Source organism: Onychostruthus taczanowskii, unplaced genomic scaffold (assembly GCF_017590055.1).
Source record: "Onychostruthus taczanowskii isolate IOZ18803 unplaced genomic scaffold, ASM1759005v1 scaffold57, whole genome shotgun sequence".
In the NCBI taxonomy this organism is placed as follows: domain Eukaryota; kingdom Metazoa; phylum Chordata; class Aves; order Passeriformes; family Passeridae; genus Onychostruthus; species Onychostruthus taczanowskii.
The window spans coordinates 5,306,138-5,332,434 of record NW_024503346.1 but is presented as its reverse complement, the minus strand read 5'-3'; the positions used below and the strand labels follow the sequence as shown (position 1 = coordinate 5,332,434).

The window sequence follows — 26,297 nt, the reverse complement described above, 5'->3', positions numbered from 1 at the left end:
AAAGCAAATAAGTTAGCTTGTCCTTTTCCTTTAAGCATATGGTTTCTGACACATATAAATCAATATACTTATTAGCAAATATGCTTCAGGAAGGGATTTATAGAAATAGGAGGACCCGTCATGAAACATGCACAGAGCATCCATAATAGAATTCTATCATGTTAATCTATTTGGAAACAATTTGTCATCTTAGGACAAAGCTACAGCCAGGAAGGAATATTACATGAGAGCTTTCTCTTTGCACAACATATTGCTGCTAGCCTGGCTGAAAACCACAAACTAAGAAACCTTTTAGTTTATTTAAGTGCCAGATGCCTGATTTAAGGCAAGCTGGGCCTGATCCCAAAGCCTATCAGAGATGATAGGAAATCATCCTTTGAATTCAGCTGGCCCTGGCCCAGATTTACAAGCTGGTCTCTTGCAGACACATTTGTACCACAGGCAGGGCACTGACCAGGGGTATTTATGTATTCCAAATGCTTTCCTTATGTGGATGTGAAGTTTAGGCTGTGCTTACTAACAGTTGCTGGGAATCATAAATAAAGGCTCTTTGAGTGTTTGGCCTCAAACTTGTGGCAGTGGTGCTGTTTTGAGGCTGCCACTTCTGATTTCACATGCTTGGAAGGGCACGTTATGAAATTTCATGTTACAAAATCACATTTTCACTATCATTTGGTCCCAGCCTGCGATGGGAGCTTCAGAAAGTGGGTTGTGAGGTAACAGAGAGGGAAAACCCCAAAAATATTTGGTTGTGTCAGCAGCAGGACTAGTCAGAGATTCATAGAATGGTCTGGGTTGGAAGGGACCTTAAAATTCATCTGCTGTGGGCAGGGACACCTTCCACTATCCCAGGTTACTCCAAGCCCCATCCAACCTGGCCTTGGACACTTCCAGGGATGGGGAAGGAAGTTCACAATGGAGCTGAGTGATAAATAAGCAATGAAAAAAATAAACCTACGGACAAAACTGGGTAAGCAGAAAAGGTGTTTATTTCCCCAGGCTGGCTTTTCAGTAATAGATCCTTTCCTCTTGTTTTCCTAATCCTTGCTGTTCTAAACCCTGATGTTAGGACATGTTCTCCTTCCAGCCACACCAACATTTATTTATGTGACTGTAACATGGCAGGTTTTTAACTGGCTGGATGTTTTTGTCCACCTTCATTTAAGCTTCCCTCTGGCATCCCAGGATCCACTGATGCTGCCCTGAAAACTGGTGCATTGGTGTTTTGGAGACAGCTGGAATAGCAGGGGGAGGCTTTTGTGTGTGTGACTGTGTGTGAGTGTCTGGAGCCTGATGAAGAGAATGAACACAGCTGATAATGGATGCTCACAATTAAATCCAGGCCAGATAATAAATCAGGTGAAGAACAGACCCTTGGCCCCAAGCTTTAATTCTTGTTGGCAAAGAAGGGAGAGTGTAAATGCAATTTCATGTTCTGCTACCTTGATCCAGATCTCTTCCTCACCAACCAATACACTCAGGGCTTGTGCACAGATTCTGGCAGAAGTAACTAAAAATACTTTTCCCCCTGTGTATAAATTCCAACACTGGAAGCCTGGTTTTACATCTGAGCTCTCTGAGAGTTTCTTTGGCTGTTGAATCTACATCCCAAGAAAATCCTGGCAGAACTCAGAGAAGGAAGGAGCAGGCAAAGTCCCATCAAATTATTTTTTCAATGACTGGGAGCTTGAAGAGGACTAAATCTCTGCTTAACTGTGGAGGAAAAACAAATCTGCATAGATTTCCTTGCCATCAGTTTATGAGACAATGCATTACGGTTTCCAATGTCACCATCACCCAGTGGTGATGGTTGCAGGTTGGGCTGCTTCAGGGGCTATCAGAAAAGCCACTGGGATATGCTTTGCTATCCAGTATTTGCCACTGATGGTAAAAGTTACTGTGTGATTGTCCTTGATTGCATAGCACACATCATCTCATCAGCCACCTTCCTGCTCCTCCCAACCCCTCTTGAGTGATGCTTTTTGGATTGTGGCTCCTCTGATCCTTCTGCTGCCAATGGTTTCTGCATCACTTTGTGGATGTTCTGTGTTTATGTCAATGCTTATATTTGTGTCTGCTTCTGCTTCTGCCAAGGTGTCTTCCTGTTTAGTGAAAAACAGCACTAAAAAAACAAGTACTGAGAATATTATCATTCCAACACAGGAGTAGGAATTTCTTCTAATCCAACCCAGGATACAGTGTCCAAACAGTTGGATTAACACAGCTCTGCTGCATATGGTATTGAGTTGCAAATGAATCAGAACATATTCTCTATCCAAAGGTGGGCAGATGTACGACTTTGATAGAAGGCCGTGGATTTGGCTCCTCCAGACTTTAAAATGCTGCCAAGGAGGTAGGAATGGCACAGATCTGAGCTGGCTGCAGCCCTGCTTCACACAGTGCAGTGAATTTCAGCTATTTGGGGTTTACAGGGTGAAGGAGAAAGAGTCTGTGCCTGTGACTGCCACTAGAAATGCCTATTGTAGGACAGAAAGCTTTTTTTATCCTGCACAAATTGCCTCAGTTCCACTTTCCTAAGTAAACAATCAGCTACAGAGTCAGCTACACTGCTAAATGAAAACACAAGTTGAAAGAGAGCAGTGTAGATTAATTGAACAGGAAGAAAGGAAATATATGTGTAGCAGACCTGAAAAGGAGACAGAGAGCTAATTAAATGTACTACAATAATTTCACACAATGTCCTTCACATGCAGCATCATAAAACATTTGCCAGATCAGTGCACAGAGAATCAGCTGCGAGTCTGAAATCTTCCTAAAATCAGAAAATTTTTACATCTCTTGTGCTCCACCTTATTGTTGTCAGGCTGGTGCAGAGAGCTGCTAAGAGGGAAAAGCATCATAGCTCATCAGTCCTTCCTGAGATCAAGGTGAAATTCCACCATATCAACCAAATAATGGGAAAGTGGGAAAAGCAAAGAGACCAAAACTCTGGGATGGGCAACAAATCAGAAAGAACAATCTGCCATGTGCCTTTGCAAGAATCATGGGGTTTTTTTTGAGTAATCCTTCCCATGATCTCACAAAATTCATGCCTGTGCCTCTGCATGTGAGGCATGTTGCAGCACGCATGCATGGAAGTGCTGCATGTTCTTTTTGGAGCTTTTTGGTGCTGCAGGTTGTGGGAGTGATATCCACGTTCTCTTTTCCAGATGTAGTCCTTCCACTGTCTGATTTTGGCTGTGCTCAGCCAAGGACTACACCTGAGGGATGGCTGTAGGCACCTTAATTAATTCTTGCTTTCAAGTGACAGCAACACGCTCCCTGTATCAGTTTCCAAGGGTGTTACTTTATATATGCAGGAAATTGAGGGTCAGTAAAAACAGCATCAATTTCATTGTTGTAGGAGAAAATATATTACAAGTGAAGCAAACTGAAAGTCACTGGAGAATGATGGGGCTGAAAGGAAGAAATTAAATATGTGAGCATTCCTTTAGGAAACTGATATTTCTGTACTGATGGTTTATGCAAAAAGTAGAATTTGGAGCAATTTTGCTTCCTGCTCTGGCTCTAATCTTCACCAAACTTCCTGACTTTCTGCTAGCAAATGTGCAGCCAGTTTTTTCTGTGCTTGCAGCCTGAATCACAGCCAGTGCTGGGAGCCACTGTGCAGCCAAGAGCCCGACAGCACATGGGACAACAAATCTTGAGCACATGTGGATCCTGTTCCTCTGCTCTCATCACGTCCAGGGTCCAGCCTGCTGCATCTCCTGTCCTTCCAGCACATGGTGCTGATGCCCATGGGAGAGAGACAGGCCTAGGCAGAAGTCTTCCCTTTGGTGTTGGAGACCTTTTCAGCCATCAATCCCTTTGAGTCTCACAAATAAAGGGAAGATTTTTCCTGCCCATGGAAGAAGATTCCCTGGTTGGACTTACCCAGCACTTAACTGCCTGTCTCCAGGAATAAATCAGAATAACATGGTAGGGCAGACCATTTTATTAATTCCCTCTTTTATCAGGATGTCCCTCAGAAGGGAGGTGCACTCCAGTGTGTTTCTGCTCCCATTTAATCTCTTCTGTGCTGCCCAGGAGGGGACCAAGTGACTCATGAGATGCTGTAGATGTCAGCTCCATCCTCCTGGGTGTTCCTCTTTGTGTGGGATGGAATGAGGCCAGGCAGGGCTCCTCTGCCCACATCACAGCCTGTGGCTTAGCCAGGTGTCCCTTTGCTCATCAGCGAGCTGGAGGTTGCTGCATTATATAGTTTTGACAATGGAAAAAAGCACAATTATTATAAGGCACTGTTATCTCCTGTCACATTCAATAAAATCAGCCTGGCTCTCGGGAAGTCCTGTGAGGAAGGTGTTGGGATGAAAATTCATGAGTGCAGGGTAAGAGACCTTGGCAAATCAGCCCTTCTGTCAGTCATCACCCCACAGATACTTTTTTTAGGGAGGAATGGGTAAGCTGGGGTCACGGGGCCTTGCAGTGTGATTTGCCAAGCAGTCCCAAATGCCCTCATGTAAGGACTGGTGATGAAGGCAGGTCGTGCTAATGATCCTTGCACTGCACTCTGCTGGGTTATGCAAGTGTGCAGCTCTGGCTGGTGCTGGATGCTGACTTAGCTCAGCAGGCCACGGTGGCTCCTTGAAGAGAAGTGGCACTCAAGAAAGGGGAAACATTTTAAAAGGCTCCAAAGCGTGAGGTCTGTAATGGATCACATGAGTGGGCAGCATCCTGAGAGGTGAACAAACACTACAGAAAAAAGAGCTTGTGACAAGAGCATTGGAGGGAGAGAAAGAGACTCCTCTGCTCGAGCTGAGACTGCAGCACTGAGGTGAGATCTCTGCTGTCAGCCAGGGAAAGCCAGGGACTGCTTGCTGTGGTTGCCCTTAGTAGGATCTCCACAGCTAATTTAATACTTTAAATTTAATACTCTAATTTAAGAAACAGTTGTTGCTGCTGTCTCAAAATGCTGTTGTTCTACCTGTCCTAAAATTAGGAGAAATGCAGTGACTTGATTTCTCGTGACATTTAAGCCCATCATGATAATTACTGAAAAACCCAAACCCTTTGCACTGCTGTGGCCACTTGACCACGTTTGCTGAGGTTACCCTGATGTTCCTTATGAAGTTTTACCCTGTTTGTGAGGAGAATCCCTGGGAAAGGGGTGGATGGTTGTTGGGTTTCACTGCACAGCCTGGTTTGGAAATGCAGCACAACCAGGGAGCCTGTGGTGATGTTTCCCAAACCTGCAGAGCTGGGGAGAGCTGGTACTCTTTATGTTCTTGGAACATTAAACCCAGACTGATTCTGTCTGAGCCTGCGGGGTTCAGATCTCCTGGGGCTTTTCTGAAGTGACAAAAAGCAAGTTGATTTTCTGGAAAAGCTTTTCTCGGGAAAAGCTTTACCCTACAAAGTGCTGGCAGCTCTCCACACTTACTTTCTTCAGGGTACAGGGGGAAACTTGCTTAGTAGCTGGCAGAGCTCATGAGGGAATTTTAAAACATTGAAGTGCCTGCAATTCAGAGATGCTGCAGCAGTCATCTAATGCACATTTATTTTGCATGGGAATTTTGTAAATGTAGCTGAATAATAATCTTTTGCCATCCTGCTTTTTCTGTTAGGAGGTGTTTAGCATCTCTGATGCAGATTCCCAGGAATATATGTGTTTAAATTCAAACTTGACCCTAGGAGGAGAAGAACCAATTTTCTGCTCTTGTGTCAAGCCTGAGTGATGATGAATAGGCAGGACCTGCCTTACAGGTACTTTCATTGAGATCCTTTTGAGTATGTAATAGAAAATGGAATGGTGAAGGTAGGCTAATCCTTATGCTTGCTTTGCCAAGCATCAAACTGAAATAGCTGATGCCTTCCTGAGACACTTTGTCAGTATCTCATGGGAAAATGGGAGCAAAAGGCTGCAGTCGACATTTCTGCAGTGTTGCTTCAAACAGGGTGGTTCATGTGTGAGCCCACAAAAATGTGCAAATGAGGGATGTGTCCACATCACCTCTTATCTGTCAAAGACCTCAGCCCAGCCCCTGTTTCAGCAGGAGGGCAATGCTGGGAATGGGAAGAGACTTGCCCTGTGTCAGCAGCCAGCAGTTACTACAGAGGAGTGAGCAAAACTGAGGAACTTCTCCAAAGATGCCAGGCACTTGTGAGTAGAATTTTTTTTTTAATTGGTTTCCACCTGTCAGACTTGTCAGTGGTGAAACTGGATGTTTTCACAGAGAAAAAAAATCCTTCCCCCTCATCCACCCCCACATGTCCTGCCTCCCCATGGCCCATCTCCAGCTCCAAAGTGACAGCTGAGCAGGTTTATTTCTGTCAACAGCACTGGAGGAGGCTGTGAGAAGAGGCATCCCACAGCTCTGGTTCCCAGCTGATATTTTGAGTCCAATCTCTGTTTGGGAATCGTTTCCTTTGGGTGCTGCTGAGACTCTGCTGTGCTCCATTCCGCAGCCTTTAGGCTGACGTTGTTCCTGAGATGTGCAGGTGCTTTAACAGCAGCCTGGCAGCTCTGCACAGCTTTGGCATGATCTGTCCCTCCTCAGACAGTGCCAGGTGCCACCACATTGGCCTCTGGTACCAGCTGCCACAGGTGGCTGTGCTTGGGCACAGAGGGACCTGGCAGGGGCTGTGTGGGAGTGTTTGGAAACTTAAACCGGGACTGCTCAAAGAGGAGCCTCCCTGGCACAAGCCCAGCCTCCTCCTGTGGGAAGGAGCCACTGGAAAGCAGGAGTGAGGGTTTTGACACAGAGTGACAGGGAAAATCAAGTGAGAAAGGAAGCAGTTATCTTCTGCTGACAGCAGGAGACAGAGGCAGAGCAGCGCACAGCCCAGCCACAGCCATGCTGTCTCCTGTATTCCAAAGCCCACTCTGCAGTGACTTCCCTGCTGACATCCCTTCCCTTACTGGAGCTAAAATATAGCAAAGACTTGGGTGGTGAAACCAAAGTGTAAGAGGACCATGGCTATGAGTTATGGGGGGAAAAAAGGACAGAGGCTCCCCTGGTACACAGTTGTCACCCCAGAGATTTCCACTTCCACCAAATTCACAGAATTCCCTGAGAGCCTTTGAGACAGAATGGATCAGTTCAGCTTTGTGCCATCAGACAACTGAGATGACAACGTTATTGGTGTCCTCAGGTCAAGCCTGTCATGTTGAATTAACAGCTCATAAGGCACAAGAAGTGCTGTCTCCCCCCTGTGAATCAGAACTGAGACATCACCTGCACAAGTAATTGTATTAGTTTTGAATCAACAATGAAAACAAAGGATAAACAATTATCTACTTAAGTTCTTCATCGTTTTTGGTAGGATTATTGGGCAGAGTAACTGAATTACTGTTGTCTTCCCATTTGTCACAGGATTTATGAGACACCCTTTCTTCCTCTCCCCTGCCTGTGCCACTGTGTGCATGAATACCCAGCAAAGAGCCCAAAGTGCCTCTGGCTCTGCCTCCAAGGGTGGGAGCCTTGCTCAGAGGTGTCCTGCTCTCCACCTGCTGCCTAGGGGTGTCAGCTGCAAGATCCTGGTTTGCCTTAGGAGGAAACGTGTCCCCAGCCAAGGGGATGGGAGCAGAGAGGAGAAACGTGGGAGGAAGGAAATGTTCATGCACATGATGTCTTCCCGGAGTGTTGCAGGGCTGATACCCAGAATTGGAACGGGGCTTCTCAAAGTGATGCTAAAAAGGAGCTGGTGTCTCCTTCCTGGAGAGCTTTCCTTCAGGTGAGAGCCAGATGTGGCTGCACAATCCCCATGGTGGGGCTGCAGTGCCATAGCCCACATCGGGGTGTGCAATCCCCGTTTTGCCCGGCTTGGATTTGATTTCTCTGTACCTGTGGAAATGTTGTGCATCAGAGCACAGCATTGTTCCCACCACAGCTCATGATTTATTTGAAATGAAATCCACTTTTCTGCATCAAGGCTTTTCCGGTACCTGTGGTTATGATGAGGTCGCAGTGTTTGGCTTTTGAAACATTAGAATTTCCAGTAGCACAGAACAGTTTAAAGGAAAATAAGGACTCTCAGCTATGAATATTTATGGCTAGAGTTGAATTATATTTCAGACTGCAAGTCATTATTGCTGGGAGAACAGTACATAGAAGGCAATATTCAATTTATTAAAATATTTTCTCTTTTGTGTCTTGATCAGTGAGCACATTAATTTGAAATTTGTGTCGTTTAAATCTCAGTATTAAAATCTTATTAAAATTACAATTTTACTAAATAAAACAGAGCGAGGAACAAGGCTATCCACAACACCAATAAGCCAGAAATATTTCTGCTCATAAACAGTAAAAATGTAGAGTTGACCCAAGCTATTTTATACAGCAGACACTTTGATATGAACAGAAACACAAATTATTCTCAATTTCAACATTCATGAGGTGAAACCACAGCTGCTCAAGTGAAACTTGTACTTGTTAATCCTAAATAAAAGGAGCTGGTAGCAAAGATATGAATATTTGCACCGGAGATGAAATCAATCAAACCAAACACGCCCTCATTTTGAGGGTCCGTGACTGAACATTTCTTCCAAATTTAATATTTGGAGCATAGGAATGACTTTGAAAACATCTGTGATTGAAAATATGAATGTGGGAAGGTGAGTGCTGGTAAAAATGCAGATTAAATGCTCTGGAGCTGTGCTGGGTGGCAGGAAATCCTGAAAACCTTCCCAGATTTGGGAGTTTATCTCTCTCCCAGGTATCCCACTTCTCCCCTTCTCCTGTGAGTGTCCCATTCCTCATCCTGTGCAGGTCTGATCCTCCCCCTCTGCTAAAACACCCAGTGCTTCAGCAAATTTCCCATTGTTGGGCAGCTACAAGGAAGGCTCTAAGGACAGGAGATTTTCTTAGGTGCTCTGAGGAGCTGCCACCAAACTGAACTGAAGTAAATTTCATCTAAGCAGAAGGGAAAATATCCTCAGTTGCACTTAGGAATAATTGCTCTACAAGAGAGTTGAGAACAGCTAAAAAATACAGAACTCTGGCCAAAAAGAGCCAGGGATTGTGGGAACAGGCATTTGCTGGGAGACGTGAGCAAAGTTAACTCTTTGCTTCTCTGCTTTACTCTGATGCTTGGTGAGGGGATGATTCACTGAGCAGGTTGACAGGGTTGTACCTGTGCCTTTGCTTCATCCCACTGCAGTGGGTGATCCTCTGCCCAGCCCTGTTTCCCCTCCTTTTTATCACAATCCTATTCTGTGTTTCTCTGTGCACAGTTAAAAACCTTCCTGAGAAACGTGATTTGTGCATCACAAGACAAAGGCTCAATTTCAAATAAACATGCCTTACCCTCAGTTTTAAAAATTTTCATTCCAACGAAACACCTTTCCCATCACATCCTCTGATTCATTATTTCATTTTGGTCCTCCAGCTCCTAATTCTGCAGCACTCTGGTGCCAGCCTCTGAGGAAGTCTGTTGGTTTCATCAAAGTCGTGCTGTGACTCATGGTCCCTTCTTACAGAAAACAGGCTTTTCCTCCTGATGAAGACAACCAATCTTCAAACCCTGTGCTGCCTTCTGGAGAGATGGATATGAAACACAGGCAGATCCCAAGCCCTGGAGCTGATCTCCCAGGAAAATGAGCACCACAGGGAGAAGGAGTGTTGTAAACAAGTGGAAGTGAGATTTTGGGTGAAGAGAAAAGCTTTTAACTGATCTTTTAAAATGCAAAAATCAGAAAGGAGCAGAAAGTATTCTCTCTTTTTTTTTTTTTTCCCTTCTCCATTTTCCAGTTTTTGGGTTTTGGGGGTTTTTTTTTGGTTGGTTTTTAATTTTTTGTTTGGTTTGGTTTGGTTTGGTTTTGGTTTTGTTTTTTTTCTTTTTTTTTTTCTCTTTTGTTTTGTTTGGGGTTTTTCCCAGTTTTTTGGTTTGTTTGTTTTGTTTGGTTTTTTTTTTTTTTTTTTTTTTGGGTTTGGTTTTTTTTTTTTTTGTAGCTGCACATTGATGTTACTGACACAACTGTATTCTCCCTGGGAAAATCTGTGAATCCTTTTGATGACATGATGTACAGAGAGCAAATAGAATTGTCATTGTACACGGATGGTGCCCACACTTTCTGAAGACGTTTGAAATCCTTTGTATTTTTTGTCCTACACCTTAAGCTGATATGGCACAATCTCCCTCAAAGCTGAGCTTTGAACAGTCAGAGTTTTTGGGCTGGGGGGAACCAAAGTGAGATTCCCTCTCTGCAGAAATTTTTTCTGCCTCCATCCCCCTGTAGAGAGCTTCATTAATGTTGCATTTTCTGAGGAGTGGAGCAGAAATAGCCCTCCCCAGTTTTTATTTAGTGTTCCTCTATGCATAGCTTTGGCTTTTCTGTTCACCACAAGTATAAGGCTGCCACTTACACGCTGAATCTTCATTAAACTTAGTGATGAAATGTTCTCCCAGAAGAATCTTCCCTAGGGATCAGATGATAACAGCATGGCTGATCTCCCAGGGATCATATCACCCTAGGGCAAGGGGAGAGGAATTTTTACCAGTCAGCCATTCTAGGACAAAGACATTGCTCCCCAAGGTCTTCATGGTGACATCCTTCACAGCCAGGTTGGACAGGGCTTGGAGCGACCTGCTTTAGTCCCTGTCCATGGCAGGGGATTGGAATGAGATGATTTTTAAGGCCTCTTCCAGCCCAAACCATTCTGTGATTTAGTCATGAGGAGCTGATTGTAGTGCTGTATCCTTGGAATGAGACTGGCAGCATGGCAGAATGTATTTTTCCCTGTCTCCAAAATTCCATGAAAACTTTTCAAGATACAGAGTGAAATCTGCAAGTGAATGCCAGTGAGCTCCAAATGATGAGCAACATATTAAAAAGCACTGAGCCACGCTGTGATAAAAGCTTTCCTCCCTCACTCCTGTAATATATACAAAAAGCAAGAGATATTGTCCTGTATTCAATAAAAATCAGCACCAGAGTCCTTATTTCTTCCAGACACATTCTCTGAACTCTGATTTCTGTTTTAGCCTGGTCAGCACCTTTGGCATTTAAGGCTGGAGCTGTGAACAGAATGAAGAGCATCATTTTCCTCTGCTAAATGATATTTTTCAAAAAAAAAACTCAGAAAAGAAACAGAGTTAGATTGTGTCACTTACAAAGACAAACTGGGTTTCTTTGCAGATGCAAACAGGTTTATACCAGTTGTGCAGGTCAGCATTCATCAAGGCTCAGAAATGCTCCACAAATTTGTGTTTTCTTTCATCTCAAAAGCATGTAGACTTGTGCTGACATGTTTTCCTAGATCAGCCTCCTGAAGGGTGCTCGCTTCTTTGGGCGAGAGGATGAACCAATCTGGCTGCCTTGCTGTGGTGTCACTGGTGAGCAGCTTTAAAATCCCTGTACCATTTGCTTGCTTTGGTCTGGCCCAAGCCAGGAGGAAGGAGAGGGATTAAGTGTCAAGTTCTGAGTCAGAAAGCACCAACCATGACATCAGGTGTTTTCCTGGACTGGTCACGAAAAATGGCATTTCATGCTTGTGTTGATGGTAAAGAGAAATCAATCTTATTCCAATTGCCGGTCTGAAGGAAAACAAAAAATGATTTATTGCAGTAATGTGAAACTTTGTAAGAATTCATGCTCTGTGTGGGAGCTGTACTAATAATGCTGTTGGCAGTCATCGCTGCTTTCCAGTTGGACAGGAGAACTAAAACATTGAAAATGTCAGGTGCCACAGATTTCGTTACAGCTCCCCGTGGCACTGCTGAGGTCAGTCCCAGTTAATGGAGTTTGTTGCTGTTTGGGTGTTTTTTAAATTCAGCAGGCAGTGCTTCACCTCCTGCAGTCTGCACGGAGCAGACCCCAAGGATAACAACGTCAGGAGAACTCTGGGAGCTGCCAAGGGCTGTGACAAGGTTGTTGCTGCTGCTGACAACCAGTGAGAAGCTGTGTTTTAATGGCTGAATGTTGGCATGTTTTGCTAATGTATGTCTTGGAATGGAGCCTTAATATAGCTCATGAGCTACCTGCTGCTGCTGAGTGAAGAGAAAGGTGAAGCACAGTTGACTGCTGGAAACACTGGAGTTTGAGGCTCTGGTCTACGAGATTTCATTGCGGCCCTTGGGTGAATCCCAGAAGTTCCTGTGCCTGAAATCCAACCCTAAAACAAGAGCTCCATTGCAGTGACAAAGGGATGGAGTGGGCTGGGTTGCTGGAAGTGTCCTAATGCTGTTAAACCTTGGTAACAATGGCTACTACATCTCCGTTATGTTTGTGAAATTTTGGGGGTGCTGGCGAGATCTAAATCTACCCTCCCTCAGCTTAAAACCATTCCCCTTTTCCTTTCACTCCAGGGTCTTGTAAAAACTCCCTCTCCAGCTCTCTTGAAGCCTCTTGAAGTACTGAAAGGGGTTCTAAGCTCTCCCTGGAGCTTTCTTTTCTCCAGACTGAACAACCCTGGCAAAACATCACCCCAGGTGCGGCTGCAGCACCCACACATGCGCTTATACACTCACTACAAATTTTTAGCCTTTCTCTTTCTCCTTCTTGTAACTCCTGGCTGGCTTGGCTGGTTTGTATCACCAGTGATATGGTGTTTAACTAACTTTGTTGCTTCTCTGTTTAGGTTAGATGCTAGGAAGAAATTCTCTGAGGATGATGAGGCCCTGGCACAGGGTGTCCAGAGCAGCTGTGGCTGCCCCATCCCTGGCAGTGTCCAAGGCCAGGTTGGATGGGGCTTGGAGCAGCCTGGGATAGTGGAGTGTGTCCCTGCCCATGGCAGGGGGTTGGAATAAGATGAGATTTTAGGTTCTTTCCAACACAAACCATCCTGTAATTCCATGGTTCTCTGATCCTTTCCCACTGGCATTTGGCTGAGTGAGCTTAGGACGGGTCTGGCAGCCTGTGGATGCTGGGTTGGCTGCTCTGGGCTCCCCTGATGTGGTTTTTGTTCCCAGAAAACAACCCCAGCAGCTTGGTTTGGCCACCTTGCAGCACTCAGGCCATGCCTGTGCCTGTGCTTCTGAAGGGGTTTTGCACTTGAGTGCCCAAAATCACTTCAGGTTCTGCTTTGTGCTTCCCAGCCCACAGGAGGCCTGGAATAATAACTGTGATGTGCTGCCTTATTGCTTAAATGCCCTCATGAATATACTCCAGTCTGATCTACTGTTCAAACAAATTCAATAAGGCAGAGCAGGATTTAAAGATATTTTAAATAAATTAACTTCTGCATGGATGTTTATTAAGTTTTATGAAGCCATTTACTAAAACATAACATTTTTTTCCGAAAGGTGCCTGAAATTTTCCCCTCGTGAACTATGGAAATTGCTTTTATAATTGAAATGAAAAATAAAGGCTAAGCTGAAAGCATTCCTCCTGGCTCAAGGCACAGTCCTCATGCCTTTCTAAAGGAAAAAAAGAATTATTTGACTCTCCACATCTTCTGTTTTCCTTCACATTTGTGGGGCGGGATGTGGTGCAGGATTGCGTGACACCGGGCGGGAGGGAGGCTTGGGAAGCTCAGCTTCCCAGGATTTGGCTTTTTCAAGGAATCAGCCCTGAGCTAGACAAGTCACAAGCAGACAGCAACGTTTTTCACTCCAGCTTGAACACGGGCTGGATTTCTGCACAAACCATGGAGGCTCCACTGGGAGCGCCGTGCCCAGCACACAAATCTCCTGCAGCCTGGAAACAAGGATGCTGCCACGTGCTGTGGATTTCCACTGCTGGAGACATGAGCTGTGAGCTGAAAATACACCTTTGAGCAGAGCAGGGCTGAATACCACATCAAAGGATCCATAAAATAAATGATTTTCATTCCTTAGTGCTTGATGCTATAGGGACAATAGAGGCTCCTGCTCTTCTCATCTGGAAGCAGCACCAAAAAGCCTTTGGAGACCATTTCAACTGGGTTTTAGAAGATGGATTTTCCAGGCATGGATGATTCCAAATACTTAAATTTTGTTCTCTTGCTGCTTTCCAAGCCACCTTCCCTTCTATCAGAAATCAAAACAAAAGGCTCGAATGGTTAAAAACTATGAAGATTTTATGGCTCAGCTCAGCTATCGCACAACAGAACATTAACCAGGAGCTGCAGGGAGGATGAAGGTGACTGATTTTTGCTCATTTAGTGTAAGGACACCTTAATATCGTGGGTAATACCCAAGCATTCTGTCCCCACAAAATTACATTTGTGTTAGAAAAATAAATGCCAGGGAGGAAGAGGATCATGCTAAAGATGGGAGGATAGGAGGGGAAATCTCACTGTTAAAAGGCAATAAACCTGCTTCTTTTTCTTCATTCTTTGGGCTGACTCCTTTGCTGTGCCCCTACAGCTCCCAATGCCATAAAGCCCCAACCTGCTCAGTTTTCTGGGCAAAGCTGCTGCAGAATAATGGCCAAGATACAACATCTGTGACATCTGCCCTGCAACAGGGAAAAGCAAGCAGGGAGGACAGGCAAGGCAGGAGCTCAGACCCCTGCAGTGCCCCTGGGATCTCAGCACTTGCAGCTGCTCAGCCTGGGAGCTCAGCTCCCATTCCCTTCAGGCTCCTGCACTCCACATGCTCCAAGTCCTGGATGCTCTCAATTGCTCTGCCCAACAGCAGAGCAGGACAGCACAGATCTGATGCTTTTAACAGATCCCAGGAAGGATCCTTCTGCAGAGGAGCTGCAAGTCCCAGTTCGAGGCCAATGGGATTCCACCAGTTTAGACCCCAGGCAGGGTGCCTGATAACCAGGCTATGTGATAAAGGCACACCTGCCACTTTAAGCAAAAGCAGCCCAAGCCTTAAATTTAGATATTTATTTCTTAGGATCAATAAATGACAAAATAAAATACCATACAGTACAAAGGCTATATCAGAAATTAACCATTTCAGTACACTTTGATCAGTAAATAGAGTATCAATAATAGCATGTTACACTGAAAGAGTGTTTCCCATTGCCATACAGGAGGATTCCACACCCTCTTCTTTCCCTTTGTCACAGAAAATATCACAAAATAGACACTGACACACTTTTAACATTCATTTTTTTTCCCCATTGAGCAACAGGCCACAAAAAATAAAGCACATCAACATTTTGTATCTCAGAATAAAATAAAAATAAAAAGGTGCACTTCAAAAATATTTGCCATAAATACAATATGTGCAGGACTATCAGGTGGCACAGCTGGGGAAGGACTCTGGATCACAAAGCCAGGACACAGCATCATGAAATTTTGGATCAGCTGTTTCTACTTTCGTACTAAGCAAATCCAGACTGAGAACAGGAGGAGTGGTTGAGCTGTGATGTGAAGAAGCAGACAGAGCTCCAGCAGACACAGCTGTGGTTAAAGTGTCACCAAAGAGCACAGCCAGGAGGACACTGGGCTGACACAGCAGGCTGTGGAAGGTGCTCCCAGCCCTGTGGGTGTTTGCTGTCCCTGCCCAGGTGATGGGCTCAAACCTGCAGCAGAGCTGCCTGCAGCTGCAGCACACCCAGGGCTGCCTCACCGAACGCTGGAAATGCAAAGATCCTGCTGTTGCTGTGTTCCAGCACGTGCCCTGCCAACCCTCCTCGCTGATTCCCCATTGGGTTTTCTCCTGGAAAGCTCGCTGAAGTGAGGTCTCATGCACCTTACAGAAAAAGACAAGCTCAGCAGAGCTTTCCTACACTGATGGGCTGGGCCTGTGGTGAGACAGTCCTGTCTGGGGGGAGTTTCTGAATAGCAAAATTACTTCATAAACCTGATTTCACACTCTGCTAAACTGATGGCTCTGGCAAGGGCACTCTGAAGAGAAACAAAGCCTCAAAATAACGTTTGAAGAGGTCACTTGATAGCCTCTCTTCAGAATGGAATTTCTCAGAATCCATCTGGCAGCACTTCACATCTGCGGGTTCCACGGATTTTATTATTTTTTTAGTCAAAACAAACAGTTCCAAACACAGGGAATTTGCATAGATGAGCAGAGGCCCAGCACTCACCTTTGCTTTGGTGAAGAGTGCAGCCAAGGCAGGGACACAATGGATGGGAGTTTTTGTTCTGTCTAATGGCAAAAGCCATCCACATCAGATTAAATTAAAAAACCTTGTTGGGTTAGCAGTTCAATCATTGTTAAGATGCATCTAAAGAACATTTCTCTGGTAAATATGGGGCAGTTTGTACCTTTCTCTTCTCTACTGTATCAGCTTTCCTTTACAAGGCCAGGTTGGATGGGGCTTGGAGCAACCTGGTCTAGGGGAAAGTGTCCCTGCCCACAGCAGGGGTTTGGAACTGGATGGTCTTTAAGGCCCCTTCCAACCCAAACTGTCCAGTGATTCTCTGGAAATCATGAAACCATGGGGGTTTGCAGTCAGCTATCCTCACTTCTTTGAGCTCTAGGGAACCACACCTCTGAGCTGAATACAGCAAAATTAGGTGAGGAGGAAAGAGAGGATGAACGCAGCTGTAACTTACACTGCTCAGCTCAAGGCTGTCAGATTTGGCCAGTGGAAGAGGTAGCTTTGAGCTGCAATCTCAGATTAAGGCCATGGACCCAGATCTGCTTTCCTGCTCAACTGCAAGAACAGAGCTGTAGAAGTCAGCAAACCACTTGGATAAATCCCCCAAATTCCCCCCTGCTCCTCAGCACTCGAGTGGCCCAACAAACACTGTGGAAAGAGTTGATGATAAATTCACTTTTTCTCCAGCTTTTTCTCGCTGTCATGTCAAACCAAAAATAAGCCTGCCAGTTTCTCTGAGCTGTGATCAAATATTCTGTAAGCTGCCTGTGTATCTCAGTAGTGAAAGTCTAAACCAAGCATCTTATGTGAAAGAACAATTTTTGTACAGTGTTTTCTAAGATAATCAAGCACATTTCAGCAGGTTGGTGATGAACAAGTGTAGTAATAACGTTTAATATTTCAAATGAGTAAATGAGACATGCAGGGTGTTAATGAAAGTCAGAGCAATGCAGTTACAGCTTCCCTGGGGGGTTTCAGAAAGCTCCTCCCAGCTGCTGGCTGTATTTACAGGTGAAGTAAAAAAATTTGGGTCATCCAGAAACATTTGAAGTGTCTTGCCTGGAAGGCCAATGTTGACATAAATGTGTGACATCAAGACTCCTCTTTCTCTCAAGGCAGATTTTTCCCCTCTCCTGTTCATGGTACCTGGATTTTGCCACGAGGCAGGATGAGCAGGTCTTCTTCCAACCTGCCCAAGCCATTTCACACACACCATACACACAACATACTTGCTTTTTTTTCCACAGATTTCCTTCTGAAGAGATCAGTCTCCCTTATTCCTCTTTGTTTCAATTTATTTATTTGTCTGCCACTACCTGTTTTCTTAGTCAAAGGGGAATCAAGAGTCCATGAGCAACAAAAGTGCTTGGTCAAATATAATCTCTGCCCTCTGCCTGGTACAACCAGGGCAAGAAATCACAAGAAGGCATGACAGAACAGAGCTTGCAGTTTGGCTGAGTCAGAAGGAACTGAAGCCCCACTGACTTTCATTTTGAGCCCTTTCTTTTGCAGGGTTTCTGTACTAGGCATTAAAATCACCTACCCATCCCTCCACCAGCAGGTGTGGCTGATGGCTTGCCATGGTGGCCAGCTGGGTACAGGTTCTAAATGCCCCAAAAGTAGTCACTCATCACCAACAACTCACAGCAAATGCCCCCAGATGGGTGTTTCCTCTTTGTGCTGAGCCCAACAGGACCTAAACCACAAGTCCAGCGAGTTGGACTCGATGATTCTTGTGAGTCCCTTCCAACTTGACCTGTTCTGTGATTCTGCAGCAGGAGATGTCCCCAGTGGTTCTGGTCTCCACCACTGTGTGACCCTCACTTGGGCCAGCCCACACCTCCAGCACTGTGGCTCCAGCTGGGGACCACAGGTGCTCATTAGCTGAAGGGTGACATGGCATGGGCAAAGCCCAGAAAACCAAACTGAGCCAACTCTTCTACTTTGTCACATTGCAGAGGCAAGTCCTGCTCTCCTGGTGATGTGTGGTGGGAAAGGGGACACCAGGTCACCACCAGCAAAGGCAGCACAGGGTGATTGGTCAGCTCCAGGTTTGTGCAGGTCACCATCTGGGAAAAAGCCCTTTAGCTTGTCCCAGAGCCCTGTTATTTCAATACTAAAGACTCTGGAGCAATTTGTTGTATCACATAAGGGGCCATCAGAGGTGGAACCATATGGGGGAAAAGCTCATGCTACCTCTCCTTACCTCCTCTCTTAAATTTCAAAGAGAATTTTCAGGTCTTGTTTCTGTTCCTCTGGCATGCTAAAAGAAAGTGGGTTTAGAGTGAAGACTCCCCAGTTTAGACTTTCTTATGCTCTGCATTTGAACTATGTGAATTATGGGGGTGCAGACAGGTGTGCCAACAGTTCTGGTAGCAAAAAGTAGTACAAGAAAAGGTAAAACAAGAGGACCTGCTGCCTACAACTGCTATATATGAGATGTCAGCCTCGTGGAAATAGCAAGAAAACAAGTAAAACTGGAATAAGAATGGGAAAAATCTGAAGGTCCCACAGAATTGGGGCAGATTGCTCTTATCTCAGCAGCCTGGAGCCCTCATGAGCTCAGAGTTTTCTCATCTCTTAATGCAGGCCAGCAAACTGTTCTCCCTGGTAAAAAAATAGGATTTGGCTGTATGGCAAAAGGAATATTTTCCATTTCTGTTCATTTTCAGCGCTCCATCTGGGCACAGCCTCTGCATTCTTGACTTTGCCAGAGACTGCTGCTATCGGTGCAGTGGTACCAAAGCCAGGCACTGTGGATGCCCTAAAGCCAAAGGTGACCCCACTCCCCAGGCCACAGCCACCCCAGCCTAGGTAAGGCATCATCTGTTCTTATTTAATTTCAAGGAGCCAGAGTGGCTCTCTTGAGCACCTCGGTCGTGTTCCCCACAATGGAGATATATTTCTAAAATAACCACCTGGCTCCCTGAGTTTTCACTCCTCGTTCATTGAACAACCCACAGGTAGCACATCCATTCTCCAAGAACATCCCTTTCTGTTCAAAGCTTCTTTCTCCTCATCAAACTCTCTGCTTGGTGCCACCAGGAGACATGATCTCAAACCCTTGGATGTGGACATGGCATCTCTGCACTGAGAAAAGGATGAAATGCAGAACAGTTTTGCCTAAGTTGAACACATTTTGGCTTCCCAGTTAACACCACACCTGGATTTATGCCAGACTGAAGTTACAATACATGTAGACATTACTCACAAGAGGCAAGGCCAATGCTTGAAAATAACCTCAAAGTTACTGGCAGAACAAAGCCTATTTTTTCCAACAAAAATGACTTTGCTAAACACATTTGTGTTACGTGAATTTGGAGACCATGCATGAAAGTCACAGAGGCCTCTCTCAAGTTTTGACTCCACGATGAATTGCGTTCCTCCTCCTCCTCCTTTGGCTTCAGTACGTAGTTTCCCTTGTGACCTGGCTGGAAAATGTGTGGTTGCTGGAGATGCTGTTGGATTTCCTGGTGAAGGCCAGTCGTTTCTTCTTCTTCCTCCATGGCAGGCACAGGATGGTGAGTGTGGAGAGGAAGATCTGGCGGAAGTTTGCTGACACCAGGTTGTAGAGGATGGGGTTGATTGCTGAGCTGACGTAGAAGAGGACGTTTGTCAGCATGTAGAAGTAGTGGTAGAAGTTGTAGAGGAAACTGGAAGAACAGAGAAAGGACAAAAAATCTGTGTGAAGAACTCAAAGTCATAAAGGTGAGAAAAACACAAGCTGCTTCCCAGCTAACCTTTCTAGGCTGCAAACATGAGCTTACCCGTGGTGCCTGGGCCACCACAACCCATCTACATCTCCAACTGGAACTGGCCAAACACGGATCAGATGCCTCTATGAAGACACTGCCCCACTCACCAGCAGTCAGAGACTTATTTAAGCCCTGGATCCAGACAAGATATTTACCTCATGCATTCATTTTTCTTTGGAAGTAGTCATTCTGGAACCCGAGAAGCCAGATGGAAATTCGCTTCTGTGTCATACATACACATTAGCTTGACTTTTTTGGCTGCAGTTCTGATCTACAGAGGTTGCAGAAGAGCCAGACTCCAGGAACAGATGCAGCTCTCTCCTCCCTCTGGCAGTGAGAGCAGCATCAGCTCATTCAATGGGTCCCTGGGTTGGGATTTGTCCATAATGTGGGATAGCATTTCCTGTTCTGGGGGCAAGCTGATAATAGCGTGCTCCTGAAACTCATCCTAACCACCACAATTTAATGTTTTCAACTAGAACTTGTTGAAAATGTTTTATTATCTTTTATGCTTTTGGATATATCTTTCCTTGGGCCAACTGAGATCAACAGCCCTGAGCTGGTAAAGCATTTAAAAACACCACGGGTCTCATTTTCAGGAAGATGTTCCTCAGAATCATTTATCTTGGTGAAAATTGCAGACCTTTTATTTTAGTCTGAGCAGTGTCTAACAAAAGATAAATAGAACAGTGCTGGACTATGTTGCCCATCCCTCAACACCCCCTCAACACTGCCAAGGACTGCATGGCCCATCCAGTTCTAACAAGCAGAGTTCTCTGTGTAGTTGTGAAGAATTAATATTGGAAACATTTCTCTTCTTTGGGGCAAGGCACATGTGTTTATAAATGAACATACCAAGCTGCTGCAAGCACTTGGTTAGCCACCAGACTGATAGTTCACTATCATTTTGTAAATTCAGTGTTTTCTTAAAATTACTCATGGTTTTAAAAAGAAGAAAAAAAAATATTACGTGAACCACAATGCATAAATTCCTACTAACTGCAGACAGACTTCTCTACCCCTCTTGCTCAAAGCAAATGCAGTCATCACATAATTGAACAGTGCCTTAAGTGTTTTTCATGTAGGAAAGCAAAGGAGAAACAAGAGTTTGTCCCACTGTCCCTAGTGTGTGCCTAGAGCTCTGTTTTCATGACTGAAGATAGATTTTGGATTTTACTGTGGCTGGATCCACAGTCCCATTCAGTAGATTGCTATATCCTAATTTGATATATTTTGAGTCTGGAATTGATAAAAATTTAGTTTTTTATTGTTGTTCTGCTTTTTGGTATTGTAGATTTTTTTTTCCTTTTCCTTAAAAGCAACAGCCCTGGTCTCGGGGAGAGCAGGGATGTAACACCATGGGAGGAGACACAAGAGAGCATCCCTTGGTGTCTCAGGCTTCCTCAGTGTGTGTCCCCAGACAGCATTAGCTCTTAATGACATACTTAAAAATAATAATTAGTTTGGTGGCTGCTTTGCTGAAGAGCCTGGCCTGGTGCCTCAGAAAGGAGCAGGGGGTGCGTGCCTTTGCACATCTGTGAGCAGCGCACGTGTGTCCGTGCAATTATCCCGGAATTCTCTGACAATCTGGGCATTTCCTAATCAGCAGCAACTGCTGGCATTTCCTTTTGATCTGCTCCCTGTAAAACCCAGGAAATAACCTGTCCCAGACCCAGTAACAACACAGCTATTCCCCCACCTGTGTCATCCCCCTGTCAGAGAGGAAATGTGGCCTCGTGGGGCTAAATTGTGTGCTGACAGGAGCTGCTGCATCTTCGGGCTGGGATCAATATCTCTGTCATGGAGACTGAAATCCACTCTGGATGTACCAACCCCCCTGTCCAAATGTCATTTCATCAAGGACTGCCAGACTGATGTCTGTGGTTGCAGCCCTTGGGAGGAGAAGGAGGAGGAGGAAAAGGAGGAGGAGGAGGGGCTGATGATGCCTTTTGGTTCAAAATAATGCTTCCTGAGGGATTTAGGTAAAACAAAAACTCTTAATTTGCCTGGCAAATATTGAGACATCCAAAATAAAATAAAATGAACCCCAAAAACCCACAGCAATTAGGTTTTGAGACTTGAACACCTTTGTTCCCAGCTCCCCACCTCCACCTCCACACCTGGGGGTGCTCTGGCATCCCCAGCCCCAGCCTCTCCTGGCACGGGGGGCCCGTGTCCCCACGCTGTGACTCACTCTGTCCAGTGGCTGGAGGGGACATAGCAGAACATGAGGCGCCGGATGTGGTAAGGGAGCCAGCAGACCACGAAGGCAATCACCACAGCACCTGCAAGGCAGGAAAAAAGCCTTAACTTGGTGAGCAGCTCTCCATCAGGCTGAAAAAGGGACCTGTCTGCTCGGGTTTAATTGCTGTAACCGTTTTCCTGCAGCCCCACTTGTTCTTGTATTGCTGTAGTGCAAAGAATTAATAACCCTGAGGGACAAGCAGCCTGCAAATGTCTGTAAAAACAAGCAGAACAGAAGTAATAGAGAGCAGTACTAAGCACTGGGGCAGGGACATGAGGAACTGCAGGAGGTAAGATGAAGCACTGGCCATGGCTAGTTCCTGGCTCAAAGGAAACTCTGTTTGCATCTGTGTTTCACGCCCTTGTGGCACTGGGCATTTTGTCCAGGTATTCACAGAGACAGCTGGAGTATGTTTTCCATCCAGGTAGACAGGGAGCCAGGGCCACTCTAATCCCATTAGTTTGTTACGTGGAGCCACTGGCCACGGGCCCCACAGTGCTGAGCACCATTAAACTGCTCTTTCTAGTGGCAGGGCTCATCCTTTTGTTCCACATTTGTGCCATACCTGAGATTACAATGTGTTTGGGTCTGGACTTTGTCATAATAAAAATGATCAATTAAAGGGTAAGCAGAGAAAGACACTGTTGCTTTTTTCCTTTCCAGATTCTGAGGGATGTCAGACAATGGAAAATAAAATGCAACAACTCTGAGGCATAAAAGTGCTGTTGATAGAGTGCATTTGTCAGTCTGGATTAAAAAGTAGATCTATCAGGCAATCAAGAGAAAGATTTGTTTCTTTTTGTAATATATGTTTTAACTTCTGTATGGAACAGCAGGATTCTGGCAGAATCCTAGCAGGAAATAAAGAAATCTCAGTTAAAACATAACACAATAAAATGCAAGAAGAAAATAAAGACTAAATAAAATAATTAAGTTAATTTTTGGTCCCAAATTTGCTCTACAGACAACAAGGGACGCATCACTCTTGTCCTTTATGTGACCTGTAAGGGGCTGGGAAGCAGCAAAGCTCTGCTCCAGAGTGAGGTACCACAAGTGCAATGTGGATTTGGCACGTGGAGCCAAAGGCTGGGGGGTTTTCTGCCTTGGGATTGAAAATATTTATGTGGATATGTCCCAAACCCGGACGCTGTCATCCCACAGGGACCATGTTGTAGCTCAAGGAGATGTGATTCCCTTGGATAATCAGTCCAGGCGGAATAAGTCTAGCTGTGGCTGCATCTCCCCATCACTGATGCTTAGCTAAGAGGCACAGGAGAGCAGAAATTAGAAAATCCCTGATGTCCAGCTCCCTACTCACACCCTACTCCAACTCCATGAGCTCCCTCTCATAAAACACACAGCTAACAGTGGAGAAGGTTCTATTCCATGATGCATGACAGCATCTTCCAGGAATGCTGCAAAAGACATTTATCCAATAAAGATTTGAACAGCTGAAGGGAGATGTTTTGGAAAGAAAGCTAGAGGGTCTGTTTTTATTCTCTTGTCCAAGTGAATTCATTTTTTCAAACTGTTTTTTGGCTGCTCTCTGGCCACAGCGATCACAGATGTAACTCATCACCAGACAGCCTGCAGCCCTTCAGATGCCATCAAGTGAATTAATTTGACCTGTGTCTGATCCCTCCCTGAAGAGCTTTGATGGGACTTTGGCAGGAGAGCCCCTGCATGACATGTGGCACAGGAGAGGTGGGGACATCCCCTGGGAGCTCGGTGGGAGCGTGCCTCGCTCCATCACATTTCTGAGCACCCGCTTTTGGCCACATCCAGAAATCCATTTCTCTGTCAGATGGGCTTTTGGTTTGCCCTGGATGGAGCAGCCCCCGCCGTGATTCTCCAGAAGATCTCTCCCAGGGGCTGCAGGAGAAGCAAAACTCTCAAGCCTCTCCTCCTGCATCCGTCAGCCTCGGGCCAATGGAGCGAGCCAACATCGCAGCTCCAGCCCATCTGCTCTCCCAGCTCCTGCACAGGATTAGCTGCATTTTCAGGCTGCAAAAGCAGCTTCCCAAATGGCTCCAAACACAGGTTCATTCAGGCACATCTTAATTTTTGCAGGAACCTCCACTCGCTGGCACTTCTCAGCTGCTCACCCCTGTGTGCAGCTCTTTAGGAACGGCAGGATCCGGATTCTTTCGACAGCCAATTATAAGAATCTCACACATCTGCTTGTTAAATTTACTAACACTTTAAATGAAAGTGGTTTTCTCCTGGTAAATGATCTCTGCTTCTGCTGCTCAGGCAATGCTGTGCCAAATAATATGGATCTATAGTAACAAAAACACATATTGAGAGAAGTATCTGCTTAACATCAGCAATTAAGTAATCTGTGATAATTCTGTAATATCACATGCAATCACTCCACAATTAAATCTCTATTAAACATGTGAAGTGCACTGGAGACACTTATGGTCTTATTTGGAAGTTCCAGCTGGGTGACACACTGTGCAGTTCTGTGCTGCACAGATTAGGAGATCCCGACCCGAATTTGTCACCCTTAATCCGTATGTTTTCATTTTATCATACAAGGGATCAACCAGATTTAGGGTGGCAATCCTGCCCTCCTGGGTCCTTTCCCCTGGGAGGAATATGAAATACGAGACTGTGTTAACTTTCACCTAATACAGAATGAAAATTCCCTTTTCTCCCAGATACCTGGTTCCTTTTCCTGCTGTTTTGCTCTGCCTGTCAAAATGGTTGAACTGTAAAACAAATCCTGGGCAAACCGTCTGCCAAAATGATTTTTTATTGTTGTTATGAGCTCCTAGGATGTGTTCTTCATCATCAAAAGCTTGACAAGTGGGTTCCTTTGGTGGAGTAAGAAGGAGCAGGTCAGCCTGCTGGAGCTGAGCTCTGCAGGGGAAGGGTTTGACTCAATATGTGATGGTGTCACTGTCCAGGATGGTCTTTGTGAGGCTGTAGATTTCCTGCCTTTCTTTTCTGAACTAAAAATAAACCAGACACATCCCTCACTTCTAATTAATTCAATAAGGTTCTAATAGGAGCAGAGCTGCTCCGTGAGCTTCTGATATTTCCCATAATTGAGCAAATGAGGTGCCAAAACTCAGGGCTGGGGAGTGGATGTGGGGATGACCCCAGTGTGCCAGGGGTGGCAGGGAATGATCCTCCCACCAATGTATGCCCTCATTTCCCTTCTAAATCAAACTCCCAATTTAAATGTGTATTAAACCATTAATTATTACATCCTGCGGTTTTCTATTTTGTCTTATAATGGCTCTTTTCTCTGCCTGTTTGAACTGCATGCCAAGGAAGAAGGGGAGAGGAAGGAGGAGTGGCAGAGGACGAGCCCTGGTTTGTTTTTACTTCAGGAAGTCCTGCAAAGAGAAACATCAATTCTGACTGACATCTTGTTCATTGTGAGGAGATTTAAACTGTGCCAGTCTCTGCTCTCAGACTAAACTGGACATGGCAGCAATCCTGGAGGTTAAATTCCGTTAGATCACACTGGGTATTTTATTTTGCCTTGTGTGTACCCTGGGCTGAGGCTGGGACCTGCCCTGCTCCAGGAGCTCCTCTGGGTTAGCCAGTGCATGGGGCAGAGCACCATGAGTAGGAAGCCCATGCCATGGTTTGGCTGGTTTGGCTGAGCTCAGGAGTGGGCTCAGGCGGGGTTTCCAGCCCCCATGCCTTGGCTGGGAGTGACTCAGAGCCCTGGACAGCGATGGGTGAGGAGCCACAGCCGTGACTCACCCGGGAGCTGCTGCGGCACAAAGCTGGGCTGGGCTGGCGCTCTCCTCCTCCTCCTCCTCCTCCTCCTCCTCCTCCTCACTTCATCTCCTGCAGCTCCTCTGGGATGCTGAGTCACAGCCCTGCAGCCCCGGGGTGGCCCTCGGCGAGGGTATCCCTCTGTCCTGTCCTCCTTTCTGCAGGAGAGGCAGAAAAGGGATGCTGCTCCTTCTTTAACACCCCTGCTGCTGCTCAGGCCTCCAGAGAGGCTCGGATCCATCCCTTGATAGTTTTGTCCAGACTATTTCAGCCAATTTATTTCTTTTTCTCTGCATTGGAAGGGGATCTGAGCCACATACAGATGTGGAGCAGCACAGTGGAATTCCTGAGCAAAGGCAGGAGCTGTTTGGGGAGGCATTGACTGCCCTGAACAACAGCTCTCAGCTTTTTCTGTGTTTCAGACTCATTCCCAATGCTGCCCAAGGGGTGCACACCCACCAGCTGGTACTAATGAGGTGTACAAAAGGCTATCAGGCTCGTGTCAGGGTGGTTTTTGGAGAAACAATCCTTGTATATCCCAGGCTCCTGGATTTTGTGTACTTATTTAGTTGATGCCATTACAAGAGAAGCTCTCCCAAAGTGCTGTTTGATCTGGGAGCTGGCGAAAGCTGGGCCAATGCAGGCACAGCTGGCACTGCCT

The 26,297-nt window shown here is 45.6% G+C and overlaps 1 protein-coding gene and 1 long non-coding RNA gene across 3 annotated transcripts in view; one reads left to right on the top strand and one right to left on the bottom strand.

Annotated features, from left to right (window-relative positions):
* Positions 1-4,561: 4,561 nt before the first annotated feature.
* On the top strand, positions 4,562-9,602 carry LOC121343060. 2 transcript variants are annotated; one of them, XR_005953633.1, is made up of 5 exons: positions 4,562-4,795; positions 5,586-5,724; positions 6,015-6,121; positions 7,335-7,695; positions 9,349-9,602. It is a non-coding gene; the product is annotated as an uncharacterized LOC121343060 (long non-coding RNA). The 2 variants fall into 2 exon arrangements; XR_005953634.1 differs by lacking the exon at positions 5,586-5,724.
* Positions 9,603-14,818: 5,216 nt separating this feature from the next.
* NTSR1 (neurotensin receptor 1) overlaps positions 14,819-26,297 on the bottom strand; it is a 54,832-nt gene continuing 43,353 nt past the window's right edge. The window contains exons 3-4 of the mRNA XM_041417882.1: positions 21,848-21,938; positions 14,819-19,551 (exon numbers count right to left, since the gene is read on the bottom strand). Coding sequence (XP_041273816.1) covers positions 19,302-19,551; positions 21,848-21,938 — 341 coding nt within the window. The 3' untranslated portion in view covers positions 14,819-19,301. The remainder of the gene's footprint in view (positions 19,552-21,847; positions 21,939-26,297) is intronic.